This window comes from Dermacentor andersoni, chromosome 9 (assembly GCF_023375885.2).
Source record: "Dermacentor andersoni chromosome 9, qqDerAnde1_hic_scaffold, whole genome shotgun sequence".
Taxonomy (NCBI): Eukaryota; Metazoa; Arthropoda; class Arachnida; order Ixodida; family Ixodidae; genus Dermacentor; species Dermacentor andersoni.
In genome coordinates, this window is record NC_092822.1 from 13966703 (window position 1) to 13988605 (window position 21903).

Here is a 21903-nt window from a genome sequence, read left to right on the forward strand (position 1 = left end):
TTCTCAAGTTGGATTATCTGTTCGTTTTTCAAAAAAAGAAAGAACTTCAGGTCGTCCTTGTGAGCGAACTGGCCTTTCCACAGACGCTTAATTGGAGTGCGACGATATTCTCTCATGCTTCGAGCTTCCAGCGATAAGCCGTACTGCGCCGTATATTGTTCTTTAGGATCGACCTCCGCCTTCCTCGATGCAGCAAGCATATATCTTGAGCCACACTAGCACATGATCCGAGTGCGGGAGCAATCCTGCAAAAAGGAAAGATGCGCTTACTCAGCAGAAAAGAACGCACTGTCGACGGCAAAATATTACCAAGCGAGAAACCTCCATCTCAATTCATTTCCGGCATGCGTCCTCTAAATGGCTCGAACATTGTCGATTGGTCAGCACCTGCTACAGTACACTGCAACTATGAACTCTAGAAAACATAGCCGCTTCTTAGCTTTCTTACACGCCTATGGAGCACTCCAGAGACTTCTGCCGTTTATAGCAAACCATGGTAGCGTAAATTCCCCGTGGCGTTCGTGTGAGCGACAAGAATCGTTTGAGCTTTCCTTGGCTTTACCGTCTGTAGTCATTGCATAGTAGCGGGTCGTGACTAACAAAACGAGCTCCATGGTTTCCGATTTTCTTGTTTATTGCACAGCGAGCGTCTCGACACTGTCAGCCTTGTTGCCTTCAGGTCGCATGTGAGCACTTATTGGACAGTTCATCTCCCCGTCAGTTCCAAGCCTTATAGTTTCTGCTCCTCAGTTTGCGTAATATGTGACGCTTGTGGTTGAGATTTTCCTTCACATTCACCACCATGGTCCTGAGTGGCACTGACTAAGACTCCCAGGGACAGATCTAGTATGCATGCACAAACACCCAAGAAAGTGGTAGGCAAAGAAGGAAAACACAGTAACCATATAATCCAGGGCGTTCGCTTTATAGAAGGTTACATATGCCCTCCTGTCATGGAAAGGTCAGGTGGTGGGCCATAAAATTGACGAATGTGTGCCATGAGGAGGGTCCATAGCATCGGGCGCCGGCCCAGGGGAGGAGTGGCCCAACTGACTCACGTGTCGAGGAAGGATGGGGGAAGGTGGTGGCGCGTGAGCATACAAGGGCTTACTAATGTCTTTTGTGGAAGCTAAACGTTATGACCCAGGGTGTCTACCAAATTGACATTTCGAAATTCCCTGAGTTTTCCAGGTTTTCCCTGAGTGCCTTTGCAAAATTCCGTGAGTGATGCAGAACTATGTTTTATGTCAAGACGGGCTGAAACCATATCGCCCGATGCTGTAACTCTTTAGTAAGCAGATGAAACAAATTTAAAAAGAAAACGACTTAATCCAATTTTAATGCTAAGGAGTACTGTTTATGTCATTCAAAACGAGTGTAGAAGGGAAGGGTTAGTAAAATGCACAGCAAATAAAATGCCTTCGAAAAAGTTGCAAATCGAGTCGGAGATTCTCAAATACGAATAAAAAGGAGATGCATACAGAGGCAAATATTTTCGAATATGAGCTATTTATATCAACTTATAGCAAGCTCAGTGGTATGAGGCCCGAACTTTGTCACAATTGAGATTCTCTCTCAACGGCTCGTAAGTCAACCTCAACTGTCCTGACATACTCTCAGCCCGCGCACGATGCATCAGTGTTGTATTTCACTGCTTCAAAGAGTTTATTTTGGTTTGGATGAGGGACACCTGCATCTCAGCATCAGCCAACACTGTTTTTTGAGCTCAAAACGGCGGCAGCACGCTTCCTTTCCTGTTAATTCCCCAATGCGTAGGTCCTTTCTGTTGTCTCCCTTCCGCCACTCGCTCGCCCCACAGACCATCTGAAGCATCTCCTTGCTGAGTTGCATAGTCCACGTCCGATTTTTCTAACACCCTGGGGGCCGCGAAAACGTCCGAAAAATCGGCCAGTTAGAAAAAATAAATGCATGTCATTTACTGCCCTTAAGAGGAAGCTTTAGCTCGGGTGCTCCTATCTAAATACATGTAAAAGGTGAATTCGTTTTTCTCGGCAACCACTGCACCAAATTTGACGGTGTTTGCTGCATTTAAAAGAAAAGCTTAAAATCTAGTGACTGTTGGTTTCGAATTTTCGATTTAGGTCGTCAAAGTTTTATAAAAATTTAGCAAAAATCGAAAATTTTCAGACACCAAAACTATCAAGTTTACAACTCCGTAACTCAGCAAGAAAAAATGATATCGCAATTCTGTGAATTGTACCTGATAGCACATCTAAAGCGGACAAAATTGATATGTTACACATGAACCTCAAAAAATGGAGTATTGTGTAATTACAACTTTTGCAGAACCTTTGTAAACAACGTAACAAATTCACGTAAAATGTAAACTGACATATCAAATTTGTCCGCTTTGAATGGTCTAATGGATGCCGTTTACAGAATCGCGATATCTGTTCTTGATGCAGAGCTATTAGCTTTTAAACTTCGTGCTTCTATTTTTTTCAAATGTTTGAGTTTTTGAAAATCCTTTTACCAAAATTCAAGCCCTAAATCAATATTTCGCTTCCAACAGTCACTAGAATTTAACTTTCTCTCTCAAATGCAACAAATTTCATTAAAATCGGTCCAGGAGTTATCTCAGAAAAACGTTTTTGCGTTTTTGCGGAATTTCGATTTAGGCCTGAATTATCTTTAGAATATTTTCAAATATTCGACAGTTTTAAAAAAATAGAAGGACGAAGTTTACAAATTTACAGCTCTGCATCAAGAACAGATATCGCGGTTCTGTAAACGGCATCCATTAGATCATACAAAGCGGACAAATTCGATATGTCATTATACATCTTACGTGAATTTGTAACGTTCGTTACAAGGGTTCTGCAAAAGCTGTTTTTCCATATTACAATTTTTTTTTATATTCATGTGTAACATATCAATTTTGTGCGCTTTAGATGTACTATTACATGCAATTCACAGAATTGTATTATCCTTTTTCGTTGTTGAGTTACAATGTTGTAAAGTTGATAGTTTCGTTCCTGAAAATTTTCGATATTTGCCGACTTTTGCCGATTTTTACTAAAACATTTACAACTAACTCAAAAATTCGAAACCAACAGTCACTAGATTTTACGTTTTTCTTTTCAATGCAACAAACCTCGCCAAGTTTGGCGCAGTGGTTGCCGAGAAAAACGAATTCTCCTTTTACATGTATTTAGACAGGAGCACGCGAGTTAAAGCTTCCTCTTAAAGGCTCAAACCGCCACAGGCACATTCGAAAACGCTCTGAAGGCCTGTCGGTACACGTATTAGGCATATCGACACTCGTACTGTGACAGGAAATACCGGGTGCACGCGTGTATAATTAAGGAATACATACTGTGTCCCGTGGCAATAGCCCCTTCCCACGCTTGTTATGCTTCACTGCAATATTTCTGCGTATGCTTCACCAAGTAACATTTTTGTGCAGAGGCGAAGCTGACTTTCGGGAACAGGCATTATGCAACGCACCGTGCTTTTTAAGCTTCTAAGCCAATCGCGAGGACCACGAAGGCGGAGTCCGTGCCATTGCTGACAGCAGCGAATTCGTTCAATAAAAAGCACGGCACCCAACGGCAAGAAGCTACATAGCGAACGTCGAAGCAGCTAGGCCTAGCGTTGCCGCAGTGGTGGGTACAGCTGCCAGCGGATCTGCGTGCGAGAGTGCCGGTGCAAGGCGGCGAGGTAATCAAAATGGCAGCGGTGGTGGCTTTGATTAATGCAGTTTCGAACCTGCGGTCACGGTAAAACGTTCGGAAAATTGGACGGTGAAAAGTTCTTGCGTCCAAAATTTCAGACGTTCTGATACATTGACTCTATGGGGTACGTGGTGGTGCCGCGAAGCCGCCCAAATTATCGGGAATCCGGACAGTCGGTCACTGACTGTACACTGGCAACTCCTACAGCCGACGACAGCACGTCAAAGACGACTCATTACGATTCCTGTCTGTTACTCGAGCCGGTATTTGTGACTTTCGACCTTTTCAATTAAATTACAGCTAATTTTCCCTGATAGAGGCACAAATTCCCTGAGTTCTCCCTGAGTTTCTCCAGACTACTCACAATCCCTGAGAATTCCCGGTTTTCCTGGTTTTCCCGGTTGGTAGACACCCTGATGACCGTATTACCTGTCTGGTAGAACTAATTATTTACAAGGATAATCATGTCTTTAAACAAAACGTTTTAGTTATTAAATAACCATGGGTCGTGGAATAAGTATGGGGAATAAAGCGAGGGAGATGCTAGCGCAACTCCCACGTCAAAATTCACTCTGCCTTGATGTGCCGGTCAACAGTGCGACTCTTAGAGCAGTCCCTGCGATCCTCCCAAGATCTATCCGGTACCACTGAGGCACAGCGAACACATCAGGCAGGACGAGCAGGGTCCGCATAAGAAACGAAAGCCTTTTAAAAGCATTCCTGTGCTCGCCTTCCGCGAGTTGTGTTGCCTGCTGAATTCGCTGTGCCATGGGCCATCACAGACGCAAGCCATCCTGATCTACGTGGGGTGTCCACAGGCCACAGTGCCGCTGAGCCAAGTGAGACTCACCTTTGGTCGATCGTCAGGGTTCCGTTACACTAGCGCAGCCGCGCTCCTGGACGAAGGTCGACGACGACCGGAGCTAACGTTACTCTCGTCACGGAGCTTTTCGCTCCGGGAGGCTTGATGAATGAGCTGCCTGCATGTGCACGGTGCTGGTCGGCGCGCTGTTCGTCTCTTGCGCGATGGGCGTGATGATGCAGACGATCTCCAGTTGGCACATCCGCTGGCCGCCACGTTGAGGAGACGACGCCAGCCGCAGGTGAGCTGCTTTCTAGCCCGGCCCCGTCGGTAGGCACACGGCGAGCACAGGAGAGAGGGCAAAGGGAGCAGGAGCAAGAACTTAACCCCGTATTCTCATACTGGTGTCACAGCGAGCACGGACGATCGTGCTCGAGTCAATGCACAGCGGGCACTGTTACGCCTCGCTTTCAAACCTGATTGAGCACGCTCACACTTGTTTGCACCGCGCATGAAAAGTTCGATTAATTAAATTATAGAGCTTTACGAGCGAAAATCACGATTTTATCATGAAGCACGCCGTAGTGGGAGACTCTGGAATAACTTCGACCACTAGGGGTTCTTCAATGCGCACCTAAATCTAAGTACACAGGTGTTTTCGCATTTCGCCCCTATCGAAATGCGGCCGCCGTGGCTGGGTTTCGATCCCGCGACCTCGTGCTTAGCAGCCTAAGTTCGATGCTGAAGACAAGTTCGCTGAAGATGAAATCTGCATATGGGATATGGTATCACCACAGATGTTATAATAATTGTCCTCCACAGTGGCATGTGCATCTGTAGTTAAGTTCACCTTTATTGTATAACATTTCTACACATGAAATTTTTATTCGCGCCTGATTCTAACACATCGTTTCTGTCGCTGTCCGGTCACACTAGGCTTTTGCACACTTAACACCCGAACACCATGAAAATAAGCACCACCATCAACATAATATCGCGCAGTAAACGGACTGTGTCAAGTTAAGGTAATGCTAAGCTGTCCACGTCCATAAAACCCATTACAGATGTATACATGTTGTTGGTGGAATAGGAAATGACGCGTTAAGGTGGAGATACACGTAACAACGATGCCTCTGGTACAACGAAAGCCACATAGGAAATATGGCTACTCCGAAATTTGCAACCTGTTAGGAATTTGTCGGATGCGAGCAAATCCTACATCGAGTATCGTGCGGAATCGTACTAAACGTATCTCCTGCTTCGCATGGAGAATGGCGTAAATTTATACTCAGAGACGAGGTAGAGAGGACGAGCGCCAAAATATCTACTTCGTCTATGACCACCGTGGTGGCTTAGCGGCTATGGTGTTACGCTGCTAAGCAGGAGGTCATGATCAAATCCTGATCGTGGCGGCCGCATTTCGATGAGGACGAAATGCAAATACGTCCGCGTACCATGCATTGGGTGCACCGTAAAAATCCCCGGGTGGTCAAAATTAATCCTCAGTCCTCCATACGGCGTGCCTCATAATCGGATCATGCGTGTAAAACCACAGAATTTTTTATTGCCTTTAATCTGTGCTCTGCTTCTGATGGATATATGTTTCTCCAACTAGTCCAAAAAGAAGTACTCCTAAGAAGGATTGATGCTTGGACTTAAAAGCCGCTGAGGACTTCTCCGATGTGATTGCTGATATGACTATAGATACATGACGAATGGCACGGTTTTTACACACGTGTTCCGCACTTTCAAGCAGCAATCCATACCATGTGAGGCGGCTGGCCATCGATGTTTCCACCGTAAGTAGTCTTGTACAGCTCGAGCCTCCGCATGGCACTCTCTTCCGCGACGTGGTCGCTGTCGTTCTTGGCCCAGCGCCAGATGTGTTGAGAAGGGTAGTCCTCTCTGGCGCCCTGCTCCAGCGGTATCCCGCCATGCGGCAAGCGGTCATCGCCGCGACAACGTACAGCACGTAGGCCGCCTCCATTGTCGTCGACGTCCTCGATGTTGAACAGCTCGGTCCCGAAACGCACAGGATCAGACCAGCATGCACCCCTGGCGGTGCCTCTGAAACCTCGTTCCTGCCCTCGATCTTGCGTCTGAAAAACCGGAAACGTCAGCTCGGAAGGAGACTCCGTGCCTCCAGAGTCCAGCTGGATTTCGCCGGGACTCAAGCGGCCCGCGTCGTCCACCTGGAGCGAAGCTGCCTCGAAGGCTCCGTGGTCTTCTGGTAGTTCGTCGTGGGGGAGGAACGGCGGATGTTGAAAGAAGAGTTCCGGAGACCGCGCCTCCGCGGAGAGAAGCCGTCGTTCGTCGTCAGGAATAACCGACATTGACCGGCACAACGCCTCCGGAGAGCGACCTTCCGCGGACGCGGACGCGACGACGCATAGATCCTCGACATCGCTATCCACATCCTGCGGAGTGGGGAGCTCCGAATCGCTTTTGCTACTCGAGCAACAACTAGACTCGCCGTGCGCGCTGCCAGCGGAGACGAAATCGGAAGACGCGTCCAAGTTCATCGCAGGATTGTTCCGATTGACGACGGCCTGGTAACTGGCTTTTCTGCAGACGGGCGCAGCGCACGCCTCAGGCGCGGAGCGGTACTCTTGATGTCGCTGAGGCTTCGGGTGCTTCCCTTTCTTCCGACGGGACTCTTGACCCTCTTCGTGATCGGAAGCCGGGAAGAAGGCGAAGTCCCTGGAAGAGACCCGTCGGGCGGGACGGCTCGTTCTCTGAACTGCCGGCGTGTCGGGAGGCGACGGATTCGCGCTCGCCGTCCGTTCACGCGACGGGTGCGCGTGATGTCGACTGATGCTCCGCGCCCGGGTCGATCTCCTCATCGCCGCCGGACTCGACGGCCTCCGACTAAGGTTCTCGCCTCGAATCTCGCTCTGCACTGTGCTCACGCTGAGCAGCAGTGCCATCTCGCTTATTATCTTTGTTAACCTGTCCAGCGACGCATGCATTTCTTCTAAGGTCATCGCGTCTCTCGCGGCCTCCGCGGACTCTTCGTCTTCCTGTATCTCCGGCTGTTCTTCCTGCTCCTGCTCATAATTATCGTGATGATAGTGGCGGTGGCGATGCGCTGCTTCTCCATTCGTCGCTTCAGGTTCCCGCTGTCGAGCTGGCGATTGGCTCCTCGACTCCGACTCGTAGCTCCAGGTAGGCGACTGTACCAGGCGCTTTCGCTTGACCGCTTTCACCTTTTTCTTAAAGCCGATAGCGCCAACTCTGGTCTTAGGGCTGCAGAAAAGTCGGACAGGTCGACAAGGTCTCGGTTCATTTGTTTAATATGTGAATTATCTGATTAAGAGTTAAGATCGACTCATTGAATTCTTGCCCTCAGCTACGGCGAGTAAGTTCAGTTGTTTATGTGTATTCTACAACGCTTCTTCTTATGGTCCTTTCGGCTCGCGAGGCCCGCTGCAACTGAGTCTTCTGGCATAAAACAGACGTTGTAAGGTTTCGAGAAGGGTAACCTACGATTTTTAGACTGAACCTGTTTTTTTCATATTATTGTCCTTTTAAGAAAGCTGCAGCAGCCAATTGGCGCTCTGCTAACCTTAAGCCCCCCCCCCCCCCCCCCCATTCAGCGTTTTTACCGGCGTTTTCTGGCGTCTCGTCACCTGGCGTCGATGCTAAAGGGTGGCACGCTCATGTTCCTATAGGTGAGCAGCGCAGCGCGGACGAAAGACGAGAGGAAGTACACAATACGAGCGTAGACTAACAAATCATCAGCAGGCAGCGCGCCGCCGCCGCCGGAAGCGGCTCGATGAGTGCAGACCAATCAGCGCTGGTCGGCGTGCCGCTCGTGTGGCTGGACGCTCTCTCTGGCAGCATTCGTGCGACGACGACGCCGAGAGACGCAACGCCAGAAAACGGGTGGTGGTGGTGGTGGTGGTGGTGGTAAACATTTATTACTTGAGCCTTTTTTACAACATTACTTGTGAGGGGGCCAGGAGCGCGTAAGGTGTCCGGGAGTTTGTGGCCATCGGCGACCCTCAGAGCTCGGTCCACCAGCCGTATTTGGTCGGCTGGGTTGGAGCTAGACACCGCGGTCTCCCATCCCTCGACGTCGGTGAGTTGCCACTCAGAGGGTGGCTGGAGCTAAGGGCATGAGAACAGTATGTGATGGAAGTTGGCTCTAGGCGCGCCGCAGAGCGTACATTCCTGTCGATATAGGCCTGGATGAACCAGGGCGAGAAAATCTGGAGAAAGGAAGGTTTGTGCCTGAAGCTGGCGCCAGGCAGTTTGTTGGAATTTCGTTAAGGATTTATGTGGGGGAGGATATCCCAACCGCATTTCGCGGTAGTGGAGACCGCTGAATAGGGGGGGGGGGGGGGGGGGGGGGGCCTTTACTTCACTGAGCACTGAGACTCATCAGATGCTGCATACGGCGAAGCACGTGAGCTCGAAAACTCGCATCATGTTGCTGCTTGCACATACCGTGGTGGCTTAGTGGTTACAGCGACGCTGCTGCTGCACCCGAGGGCGCTGCTTGACACTTAGCTGCCGTGTCTACCGCAGCCGGGAATCGAGCAAGCGACCATTGCGGCGCAATGCAAAACCTTCTCGCTAACGATGCTTTGGGCACATGTTAAATAACTAGGGTTGTTCAAAATTAAGCGGGAGCCACCCTCTATATTGTGCCTGTCAATCGCCCTGGCGTGATATCAGACAGCCCACCTGTGGTCTGGACTCTTCCACCGTTGCACGAGGCCATAGTGAGACGACGAGGGAAGAGCGCTCTGTCGCCCCGAAGCGACAGCCGAAGGGCCAGCGTCAGTCCAAGACTGGAAGGAAAGAATATGCAAGTGGCATGTAAGTCGCCTGTCAAACTTCTTTTCCGCTATACGCGACGCGCACCAAACGAAAGCATGCAATGTAAACAAGCTCTCTGAGGCGGATCCTGTCCCTAAACAATAGTCATCTATCTTGTTTGCTCCCGCTTCCAATTTGCAAAATTCTGCACACGCAACTTTTCTGTCGAGTATGCTATGAGACGCTGATAACGCACATGGCGTTCGTGACCTGGACATATACAGGGCGCGCGGCGTTTAAGAAAGGAAAGGCATGCGCGCAAGATGTCGATTATTATAGGGGGCGAGATAAGCCCCAAAGGGTCCAAACTTTTCTTAGAGTTTACCGGGTTTGCATTGAAGTTTGTTGCATGTTGCCGTACACCAGGCATGATGAAAACACGCGTGCGCTAATAAAACAGTTTCCAGAATTCCCGCGCTGCCAAGGAAAGTTGCGTTTTCTTATTCCGACTTTTTAAACACTAAATTTGATTTCCGAGACCATAGTTGACGACATATTGCACAAAAGGCGGCCAGAGTAAGCTTGAGGGTGCTTGGGAATATCCGCGATGTAGTACGCAGCTACAAGTTTTTCTTCAGTTGAGAAGGCTTCTCAGCGATACCGCCACCCTTGTGAACCTTATTTCTCTGCATCTCTTACTCTAAAATGAACTGAAAGAGTTCCCTCTGCCACACTGTTATTCAAACGGCTGCAGCCATTGTATAAACTACCAAACAATCAAAGCCTTAAGTATACAATGTGGACGAGAAAATTGTGATGAGAGTAAACGTGTGGCTGGTGAAATAATATTGCGGCAGGAAATATAATTGGAAAAATCGGGTGGAAACGCTAAGCAAATGTGCTTCTACCTCCAGCACGGCCCCGTAGCTATGTCGATGTGACAGAGACGTCCATGTGCCGGGTTTTCTAGAAGAAGCAATAGGGGCAAAAAAAAAAAAAAAAGACTCCCGTGGTTCTATATTTCCTTTAACTCATCGTACAAGTGAGGCAGTGTGAAACTTTCAATACGCGTGGATACTGTACAAACAGTAGTCAACCGCGTACTCGCGGAAACCCTCAACTCCCAACCCTGCAAGAAACGCATAAACGCAATTCGCAACTGCCTATACTTTCCAAGCTTTTGCGACGGCACCATTTTCTACCCGAAATTTTTTTCAAAGCATTCATCCGCTTCTGGGCTGCTCCTGCAGGTAACCTCACACTCACCGTGCCTTAGCTGCTTCCCTCATTTGGCTACTGTGCATCATTTTTCTCGGCGAGAGAAATGCTACCCGCAGCTCTGAGCAGAGAAACTTTGACCTCACAAGTCTCGGTGCGACCGCTGTAGGCGTTGGCTGCAGCGAGTCGACGAACGAACGATAGTTTAGTCCACTGCTCCATATTGCTTTTAGCAAAGTTGAGGTGTAATCCTATTGTTTTTTCACTTTGTATTGAACTCGTCGCTTCTTTGCTGGATTCAGCATAGGAATAAAAGTGCACGACACGACGCCGACACAGTGCAGTGCTGTTTATGTGTATTGATTCCTCCAAAGAATGAGCCAGTGATCCGACGAGCTTTGCGCTCACTTGTTTTATCTTTCCTGTGTTTCTATACGAACTGCAGCCGAGCTCACCTTCACCGACTGGGGCGAAGCATATCCCGATGCGGGAGTCTTGAATCCCTCGTCCGACTCGTCGTCGGGCCGCCTCACGTAGTCCTCCGGGAACGCAAAACGGGCGTCGCTGAAGGAGGACTGCGGGTCCACCCCGCCCTGACGCTCTGCGAACAGCACGACCTGTCTGATCTGCTCCAGGTTGGACAGAGTGTAGGAGAAAGCGCCGCCCCGCTGAGCGTCGAGGATGGTGCGCTTCAGTTTCTCCCAGTGCGTCTGCGTCCGCCCGGCGTCGTACTGCTTCTTGCGGCGAGAACGGTCCGCCTCGAGCCTAGGGAGCAAAATACGAGGCTCACTGCTGCAGCGGCAGACAACGGCCGGGTAGAAACGACGTAGCTGCCGCCTACACCATCACTGCCTCACTCGACGGGGTCAATGATGCACCGCGTGTTACTAAGCACGTCACACTTTATCTGTATTTATTTTTTGTTTGTTTGTTTGTTTGTTTGTTTGTTTGTCTGTTTGTTGCGAACACGTTAGAAGTGCTCGAAAACGTTATAAGTATGCGTGCTTTCCTGGTGCCCTGCATGATCTTTCACCGAGTTCATGTTTCGAGGGCACGAGGGGCACCGTCAGGGGTGATGTGCGGAGAAAACTTCGAATTAGTCCATTCATTCTCGCATTTTTTATTCGCTTTATGCGGGAGAAAATGCACACACAAAATGGTGTGGATGAGGTGCACCGAATTAAGGGCTAGATGAAAATTACAATTGCTGCCTGTCTGTTTCTACTGAGTTTCTATTGAGTTTCAAGAGAGTCATAAAATGGCCGTTTCTTACGAAAGACCCCTTGGGCAAGTACTCGAAAGTGTTAGGCGGCCGCTGTCCGCAATGTTTCTCAGTGCCTTGGGAGTACTGTACGTGACACAGACTTCAAACACAGTTTTCTTAATTATAAGCTCTGGAAATAATGACTGAATACCTGTTTTTTCCACATTTGAAGGCTTTATAGGAAGCGCATAAGAGTCACTCCATATTTGGTGAAAATTGGGGGGCACGCAGTGTCTGATGTGCGTGCAATGTTGAATTTTTACGCGTGTAAGTATGGCATTATACAAGCGTGATACCCATGTTTTCCCGGTGCTCTAAGACAACGAAATGTAACAATTAACCTCCGTATTCAGAAATGCAACTTAAGTTGAAGCTCATGCTTGACTTGATCTAAGTGACGCCTATCGGGAACGTGCCGAAGGAAACGCAGTGAGCGTCTTTGGGCACGTTAATGCCAGGCGTCATTTAAATCAAGTCAAGCATGAGCTTGAAGTTAAGTTACATTTATGAATACGGCGGTAAGTTATACTTGCAGGAACTGGGGTGCAAAATTTGTCACATGCAGACAATGTCATAAAATGTTTGGCTTAGCTAAAAGTGAAATTAGGAGGACGCTTGAGCTTCGCCTTTAAGAGTGGAACGCGATAGCGTTCAAGGACCCCTTACTGCTTTTCATGCTTCCCGGCAACTGCACCTTATGCAACCGTAACGTTTACCGGGAAACGCTGGCTGGCGAACGCCATGCTTGAAGGCGAGCTTCCTGGTAGAAATGCGGCCTCTTGCGCGGGTCGATATCCTGTTATCGTTTCGCACTTTTAATATTTCAGTCTGAGAAGATATAACATAAAGGGCATGCGCTGTCGGTGTTTTTTTTTTTTTTTTCATTGCAAATGTTTGCGGGCTGCCGTTGTCAAAACTCCGAGGAATAACTTTGTAAAGAATGAAAGACAAGGTATGAGCAACTTTGGTGGTACAGGAGTGGTTGGGCATGCATGGTTCGGAATTTGGTTCGAAATTGTTTTTGCTGAAGCGACGTCCAACGCCGACGCCGAATTTTCTGCGACACGGGTTCCTTAACGCTGTCGCGTTAAAATGACATTCATAATGCAACTGCTCGAGCTAAATAGCTTCGCTAGAAATTAGACTAATTCTGCAAAAGCATACAAATATCCTGTGTTTTCTTAACCGGAAAAGGAAGGGACTAATTATTCAAGGTAGCAGGAATGACCTACAATTTATACGTGTTTCTGTTTACCTCTCAATGAGCGCTTTTATTATATAGCTATTCAATTTACCGGCATAAATGCAAGGCTTAATTCTTACAGGAGTTACAAACATTCAGAGTACTAGAAGCATGCAACCAGGCTACTACTCAAGTATAGCAGTAATGTGCCAATACACCAATAATCTTACCTGATGGTTGGAAGAACGATTTCTCGTCGGAGCTTCTTTTCATGTTGGCGTAAGAGAGGTGCGATGTCGAGGAAGTTTCCTTTTGGCTGCTCCTTGACAAATGGTTCCATGCCATTCGGATCAGCATCACAGGCCTGATAGATAAACCCTTCAGTGCAGTATCCATTAATGCCTATAGAAGCTGCTTATAGTCTAAAACGCAAAGTGGTCAAAGTAACTCCACTCTGCTAAAATAAACTTCAATCAAATCACGCTTGCAATTGGCTGAGATGTTGGCATTAAAGAATCCTCACTGCGCCGGTTCAGTGCGGAAAGGTTGCGTTTACTAAGCGCTAAAACGAAAATTGAGTTTATCGAATTTCGTACACAAACGGCCGAGGTAATAAAACACTCAAAGCTGACGATGACGAAATAATATTACTGATCTTTTTTAGCGAAGGTCCGGGATATCGAAAAAAGTATGATGCAGATCCAATGAACATATTTGAATCTATGTGAAGCGAAGCTTTCGTGAAGCAGTTAATGAGGTGCTATTAATCTGCCCATTTCATTCCTGCGTCTTTGACGAGAAGTAAAATGGCGCGCTCGCACGTTCTATCGCGCACCCTTGCTGCGCAATGTGACACACGCGGTGGTCATCTCAAAAAAGCTAGTAGTTAAAGGAGTCGGCACGACAGAAGTGTGCGTGCGATTGTAGTTTAACAGTTGGAGCATCAGGCTGCTGTTCTGGGGCATCGAGGTTCGATCCCACCATCGGACACGTAACTATTGTTTTTTTTTTTTACGGACACGCTCTTATCAGTCGAATTCACACGGGGCTGGCGCATCTGGGGTCTCGCTGTATTATAACCCATCCCAGAAAGGGACGGTCGGTTAGCTAACTTGTATAAATCTCGTGCGAACATGAAAATGGCATCAAAGATGCCTCTCCACGACGAGAACACGCAGCAACAGCCAGAAACTAATGGGGTATTCAATAATGAGGGTGGGATGTGATTGTCTCTATGTCATCGCCATGTGCCATTTAACTGAAGTGCTCCGCCAGATGGGGCGAAGTGCCCGAGGCACGTCAAGCGGGAAGGACCCGATGTAATCCTAATGCAGCTAGCGAAACACCTGGTTTCAAGAAGAAAGGCACTGCTGGCTAATCCGATTGAGCAAGTAATTAAAACGAATAAAATTCCGGTTGGATGGCGCGAAAGCAAGATGAAGCTCATCTACAAAGACAGAAGTGATAAGGGTAAGGCGAGTTCGCGCAGGCCAGCTACAGTAACGTTGGTGACATACAGAATGGCAGTGCAAGCCATAAAATTATAACTGTCGAAATGGGTGGAGAAAAATGATACACGGAGGTAACTACACAATGAGTTCAGACCAGGCAGACGCTTAGAGGTAACGTGTTCTTACTAAATCAGTGCTTAAAGACGGGGAGCGCCCCCCCCCCCCCCCTCTATATTTTAAGTTCAGTTCCCCCCAGGTCAACTGCAGCACAGCGCTATCTATTCGAAAAGCGCTGGAGCTGATTTTATTACCAGTATTGCTTTGTGCGGGACACTTCTGACTCTCCCATTAATGATTTAATCGCGATTATTCGGTTGATGTGGAACGAGCAAAAACAGGAAAGTACATATCGTCGTGATGCGGCGTGTATTTCCCCGAGGCACTGCGCATGACGGTCACCACCCTTGTTCGACTAAGACTCTTGGCACAGCGTACTGTTTCATGAGCCGCCTGAGCATGAAGCTACCTGCTCGTGAATTAGTGAAGCTTCAATTTGTTTCTTTAGATTGCCAGTTCATTTTCATTCGTTTAGTTGTGAATTATGAGTGCTGTCTTATACCAAAGACACATGCATTTTGTCCACTTCTGTAGGTAAGTAGGTGGGAAATCAGAATATATTGCTGCGGTACCTGAGGTTGTCAATGAAGCAATGCAGCTAATGTTCTGTGTCGCAGCTAGACTTATTTGCTTTGGGATCACGTATCCTTAATCCTTTACTTGCCGAGTTGTTTTTGAAAAAAAAGAACGTTCCCATGCTGCCAATTTATTGAAGTGCTTGACTGAATCGACGCTATAAACTCCTGAAATACACTCCCAATACTATATTCATTTGCGGAACACCCATAAGAATTTGTTTATTTCTAGATAATGTTAGCTTCACTACACCTGCTTGAAGTGGGCCTATTCAGCGCCAATAAAGAAAAAGTGAACCTCCCAAAAACAACCTCTGTGGCCTTTGAGTGCTGTGAGGAACTGAAAGTCACACAGAATCACATTTAGTGTTGTCGAAGGGCCCTAGTACGGCATACACGAAAGAACTACACAAACGTTTCGGAGGCAGAACCTGACGCAGAACCCTCTGACGGAGGCAGAACCGCCATACATACATACATACATACATACATACGTACGTACGTACGTACGTACGTGCGTACATACATACATACATACATACATACATACATACATACATACATACATACATACATACATACATACATACATACATACATACATACATACATACATACATACATGAACGCACAGTGAATAAAGACGTTATTGAAGGCCCTCTGGAATTAAAAGCAGTAGCCATCGAACGCGTACATAGGATGGGGAGAGCAGAACCTAACAAGATTCGGCCTGTAATCTTGAAATTACTAGATTCTAGAGATAAGTATACAATACTGAAAAGGGGGTACAAACTTAAGGACACTCAACTCTCTATTGCAGAAGACTTTTCGAAGCGCGTGCGGGATATCAGAAGAAGACTTTGGAACAGCGCGAAGGTAAACCGGCAAAAGAATGAAAAGGTTTCGCTTGTTTTCGACAAACTATACATTAACAATCGCCTGTATGTTTGGAGCAACGAGCAGGATGACAAAGTGCCGCTTGAAAAAAACGATTCAGAAAGAGGGTCACAAAATCGCCGTGCCGGCAAAGCAACGAACATCACCGGAAAAGACAAAAGCGGTGTTGTAACTCGCCGAGGCGCAAAAACAGCGAACTAACACTTTTCACTGTAAGTGCTAGAAGCGTCGTCAACAAACCTCAGGCACTTGAAAACTTGTTAATTGATTATGAGCCTGATGTAGCAGCTATAACAGAAACGTGGCTCACGTCCGACATTCTTGATAAAGAGTTCGCGCCGCCAAATTATTCCGTTATCCGAAAAGACCGTCCCACACGTGGTGGTGGAGTAGCGTTATTAATAAAAAAATGTTTTGCTTTTTCCGTTCTGCCTGAGGTAAAAGACGCTGAGGCGGTATTTTGTAAATTGCTTTGCGAAGGTAGAAACGTTGTTTTAGGGTGTGTTTATCGGAGCCCGAACTCGGGTGACGAGTGTATCAGTGCCATTCACGACTACATGCAACATCACGCCCATGGTTCACGCATCGCCCTTATGGGTGATTTTAATCTTTCTGACATTAATTGGAATGACATGCACTACTCGTCAGCAGCCTCGGATGCACTATTTCATCTCATGTTAACCTTCAATATTCATCAGGTTGTTTCCCGTCCAACACGTTCAGTGGGAACTACTCAAAACATTCTTGACCTAATGTTTATCAGCCATCATTTCGATATTAACCATGTACGAACTGACGTAATTCGTGGCATATCAGATCATGACGTACCAGTATGCGTGTTACCACTCGTTGGTATTACTACCCACTTTCCTGTGTCCATAGTAACCGAGTTCCAAAACGCTGATGACAATAGCATACTAACATACCTTGACCACGAGTTCCAGCCTTTTTCCCAAATGGGTTCCAATGATTCTGTTGACGTACATTCCCTTTGGCTTATGTTCAAATCTATCGTCCTCTACTGCGTCACGAACTACGTGCCCACTAAAACCAAGCGGCCGCCAAAAAATAATCCCTGGATAACCCGAGAAGTAATTCAGGCAAAGCGCCGTCTGAAAAGACTGCGTAGAACAAGAAAAATTAAAGGAGGAGACGAATCCAGGGTGACGAAACTTCCTAATGCCATTGCGGAATTCAAGCTAGCAGCCAAACGAGCAAAAGAATATTATTTTAATGTAAAGTTACCGAGCTTTCTTACTAATAATCCCGGAAGGTTCTGGAGGCACTTTCGCACCAATGATAGAGAAGCGTCCCACTTAAGCCCAGAGGAAGAAACTGCGAAAGCCAACGCATATAACATTTTTTTTCAATCAGTATTTACTACAGACAATAACATTATTCCCCCCATTCTAACGAGACAGGGCGTAAGCATTGGTGAATTACACATTACGGACGCTGGCATACTTGATCTTCTGCTTAATCTTGACCCTAAAAAAGGCAGCGGTCCTGACAACATACCTAACGACTTTCTGAAAAGGTATGCGGAATGGTGCAGTAGATACCTCGGCATAATTTTTCGTAAATCACTCACGACTTCACAACTACCGAACGACTGGAAAATTGCAAAGATAATACCTATCCATAAATCAGGCGACACAGCAGAAATTTCAAATTTTAGACCCATTTCATTAACTAGTACATCCTGTAAGCTTCTAGAGCACATAATCTTAAAGCACATAACGGTTCTTCTAGAGAGCATTGGCTTCTTGTCTCCCTACCAACATGGTTTTCGCAGTGGTTTATCAACAGTAACCCAACTAACAGAACTAGTCCACGATCTTGCATATACTATCAATCACCACGGCCAGACTGACATGATTTTACTTGATCTATCTAAGGCATTTGATTGTGTATGCCATAACAAATTAATCGCTAAAGTTGAAAGTGTTGTTGGGAAAGGGCTCCTTTCAGCCTGGATAAAAGAATTTCTAGCCAATCGTTCACAATTTGTAACCTACGAAAAAATGCTATCTAACACTGTCACCGTTACTTCCGGAGTTCCCCAAGGCTCAGTTCTTGGGCCATTACTCTTCCTAATCTATATTAATGACATCACAGCTAACATTGGTTGTAATATAAAACTGTTCGCCGACGACTGCGTTATCTATAGGGAAATCACTAATTATAACGATAACATCGCACTTAATACATCCCTCAACACTCTAGCTATTTGGTGCTCTAATTGGCAGATGTCAATTAACGTAAAAAAGTCTGTGGTCATGACCGTAACAAGGAAAACAAGACCATCTAACTTTACATATGAGATTAATGGAATACCACTAACTAAAGTTGAACAACATAAATACCTGGGAGTTACATTAACCTCAGACCTCAGGTGGGATAAACACATTTCGAATATCACGGCAGGAGCATTACGCAAACTATTCTTCCTCAAAAGAAGCCTTGCGCTCTCTACAACATCAACGAAGCTACTGGCCTACACAACGATCGTTAGGCCGGTTCTCGAATATGCAAACACTGTCTGGTTTCCTCATACAACAACTAACATAACAAAATTAGAGGCAGTACAAAGAAAGGCTATAAGGTTCATTCACAACAAATATAAACGCACTGACTCACCGACTAATCTTCTAACGCAGTCTGGATTGCAAATGCTATCTACCAGGGCAAAACACGCTCGCCTGAAGTTCTTGTTTCAGATTCTAAAGAATAACTAAGATAGATGTGTCCAGGTACATTTCATTTTCTGAGGCTCGAAAAACACGTAACAAACATGCGCACACTTTAACAGAATACACATGCAACAATGACACGTTTAAGTATTCAGTCTTCCCCCTTACAGTTGCTGAATGGAACCGACTTGATCCTGCTATAACCGCCATCGAATCGTTGTCCGAATTTACTTCACAAGTGGAAGCTGCAGTGCGTAAATAAAACAATTTATCATCGCACGTGTCATCGTCACAAATTTTGCATTGTGTTGCTTTCGACTTCCCACTTTTCTTTTTCCATTTTTGTTTGATTGTCGTTATGTGGACATATGGTACACTGTGTTCCCAAAATAAATTTTCATTACTGTACTACTGCTAGTCCTAAGATAATTGTTGTAACTGCCATTTCCTGCTGATTGCTTGCCTAGATTGTTCTAGCAAAGAAAACATTTTGTATTGTCACCTGTTATAAGTATCCTCTGTTCTACATATCTGCCACGCCTTGTGTGCGCACAGGAAATCTTCAATAATCGCCTTAGATAGACGAGAAGGCGTACTAATGTGAAACTTCGCAGGAACCAATTAGACCTTGTTTACACACTAGTGCGAGCCATAATGAGTGCAAGGTAAAGTACAAAAGTACTTGATTAAATATGAAAACCGCAATGAGTGATAGTCATGTGAGCAGGTGCTGCAACAGTTGGAAAACAGCCTACTCAGCAAACCCCAATGGTCTATGCATAAACTACAATCTTTAATGATTGATCTCTGCGGAGACTCGGGCATTGGCTAAGGATTTCCTTTGGAAATCTTTGCAGGTCTTTAGGAGGTTGGTCACAGCTGATGTTCTTGATTCATGTCAAGTCTACCCAAATATGCTAGCTTTTTTTATGTGCATGTGCATGCGTTTATCTGTGTGTGTCACTGCTCAGTTTCAGAGACAAAGCTTGAGAAGCATGTATTATTCAACACGGTGTCTTGAACTACACAGCTGCTGTGATACTGCTCACTCTTACCCTGCAGTGACATACACTAGTGCTCTAGACAGAAGTGTGGACATCGGATGAGTTGCACAATGTGCAACTCATCCGATGAAATATATTCTAAAAGCTACACAAGCACTATTAAACAACGTGTATTATATCAAGCCTGCCTATAATAATGTTCCCTATGGGTGCCGATTAATTCCGTCGGTGAAAGTATTCTAATGAAGCAGTCAGCGGCATCGTAAGTGCACACCATTGGTCTAAAAAATATTGCTCACAACTGTGTGTTACGTTTTCATTCACATTTTGCAAGAATGCTGAGTTTGCTAAAGCTATTATGGAAAAACAACCATAGCGATGATCATCATCGATTGCACCACCACGTGTAAAGCAAATGATGTCACTACAGGGTGTCTATCAAGTTATTTTCAAATTCCCTGAACTTTCCAGGTTTTCCCTGAGTGACACAGAACTTTGTTTTATGTCAAGACGGGCTGACACCATGTCGCCCGATGCTATCACTCACTAATGAACATGTTAAAAATTAAACGACTTACTCCAGTTTGGATAGTAAGGAGTAGTGTTTATTTTATTCAAAAAGAAAACAGAAAGGAGGGGTTAATAAAATACACAGTGAATAAAATATCTTCGAAAAAATGGTAAAGACCAATGCAAATCAAGTCGAACATTTATTAAATACGAATAAAAAGAGACGCTTACAGAAGCGAATAATTTTCAATATGAACTATTTCTATCAACTGATAGCAAGTTCATTGGTATGAAGCCCGAACTTTGTCGCAAGTGTCAAACTCAGCTGTCCTGACATATCCCCACCCCGTACACAAGGCCTCAGTGCTGCGTTTCATTGCTTTAAAAAAGTTTATTTTGGTTTGAATGGGGGACACCAGCATCTCGGCGTCAGCCAACACTTAGTTTTTTGAGCTCAAGCTCCTTCAAAGAAGAGGCGGCACACTTGCTTTCCCGTTCATTCCTCAATGTGTCGGTCCTTTCTGTTCTCGTCCTCCTCCCGCTGCGCGTTCGCCCCACGGACCATTTGAAGCATCCTCTTGGTCAGTTGCACAGTCAACGTCCGATTTTTTTCGGACTCCCTAGTGGTCGCGAAAACATCCGAAAAATCGGACAGTCCGAAAAAAATGAATGCGTGTCTTTTACTGCGCTTCAGGCCTCAAATCACCACGGCCACATCCGAAAAGGCTCTGAAGGCCTGCCAGTACAATTATTAGGCATGTCGGTGCTCGTACTGTGACAGGAGACGGCGGGTGCCTGCGTGTATAATTAAGGAATACATACTGGGTCCCGTGACAATTGCCCCTTCCCACACTTGTTAAGCTTCACCGCGGTACTTCGCGTATGCTTCACCGCATAACATTTCCGTATTGAGGAGAAGCTTACTTTCGAAAACCGGCATAATGCAACGCGTTGTGCTTTCCTAGCGTCGAAGCCATTGGCGAGGATTACAAAAGCTGAGTCGGCGCCTTTTCTAACAGCGGCGAATTGCTAACAATAGCGAACGTCGAAGTAGCTAGACCTAGCGTTGCCGCGGTGGTAGCTACGGCTGCCAGCGGATCTGCGTGCGAGAGCGCCGGTTCGAGTTGGCGTGATAGTCAAAATGGCGGCGGTGGTGGCTTTGATTAATGCTGTTTCGGACCTGCAGTCACGGCAATAAAGTCCAGAAAATCGGAAGGCGACAGGTTCTTGCGTCCTAAATTTCATACGTTCGTGTAAATTGCCTCTATGGGGTAGGTGGCGGCGCCGGGAAGCCGTCGCATTTTCGGGCATGTTCCAAAAATCGGGCGTCTAGAAAATCGGTCGTTTACTGTACACTGGCAACTCCTCCAGCCGACGAAACGGCACCAGAGACGATTCGTTACAATTCCTCTCTGTTACTCGAGCCAGCATTAGCGCGACTTTCGTTCCTTTTCAATGAAATTACAGCTAACTTTCCCTGATAGAAGCACAAATTCCCAGAGTTTTCCTTGAGTATTTCCAGGTTAAGCAAGATCCGTAAGAATTCCCGGTTTTCCCAGTTTTCCTGGTTGGTAGATACCCTGAATAACTGTTACTCCTCTTATTTCCAGACAGAGTTCCTAGTCTGAACAAATGCTTCTATCTAGGTCACCTAGAAATACGACGTGAAAGGGTCAACAAATGTAACAATATAGAAAAAATCCCCAAATTTGGCTATTAAATATTAATGA

The 21903-nt window shown here is 46.3% G+C and overlaps 1 protein-coding gene across 3 annotated transcripts in view; it reads right to left on the reverse strand.

Moving 5' to 3' along the window:
• The window catches only part of LOC126527059 (uncharacterized), a 61556-nt gene continuing 39653 nt past the window's right edge, over positions 1-21903 (reverse strand). For 2 of the 3 annotated variants that reach the window (XM_055068542.1, XM_055068541.2), the window contains 6 exons: positions 13157-13290; positions 10935-11244; positions 9187-9293; positions 6264-7743; positions 4546-4806; positions 1-245 (listed from right to left, as the gene is read on the reverse strand). In XM_055068542.1, coding sequence (XP_054924517.1) covers positions 4570-4806; positions 6264-7743; positions 9187-9293; positions 10935-11244; positions 13157-13266 — 2244 coding nt within the window. In that variant the 5' untranslated portion in view covers positions 13267-13290 and the 3' untranslated portion in view covers positions 1-245; positions 4546-4569. Of the gene's footprint in view, positions 246-4545; positions 4811-6263; positions 7744-9186; positions 9294-10934; positions 11245-13156; positions 13291-21903 lie in introns of those variants that run through there. The other variant, XM_050174780.2, reaches the window with a different exon arrangement.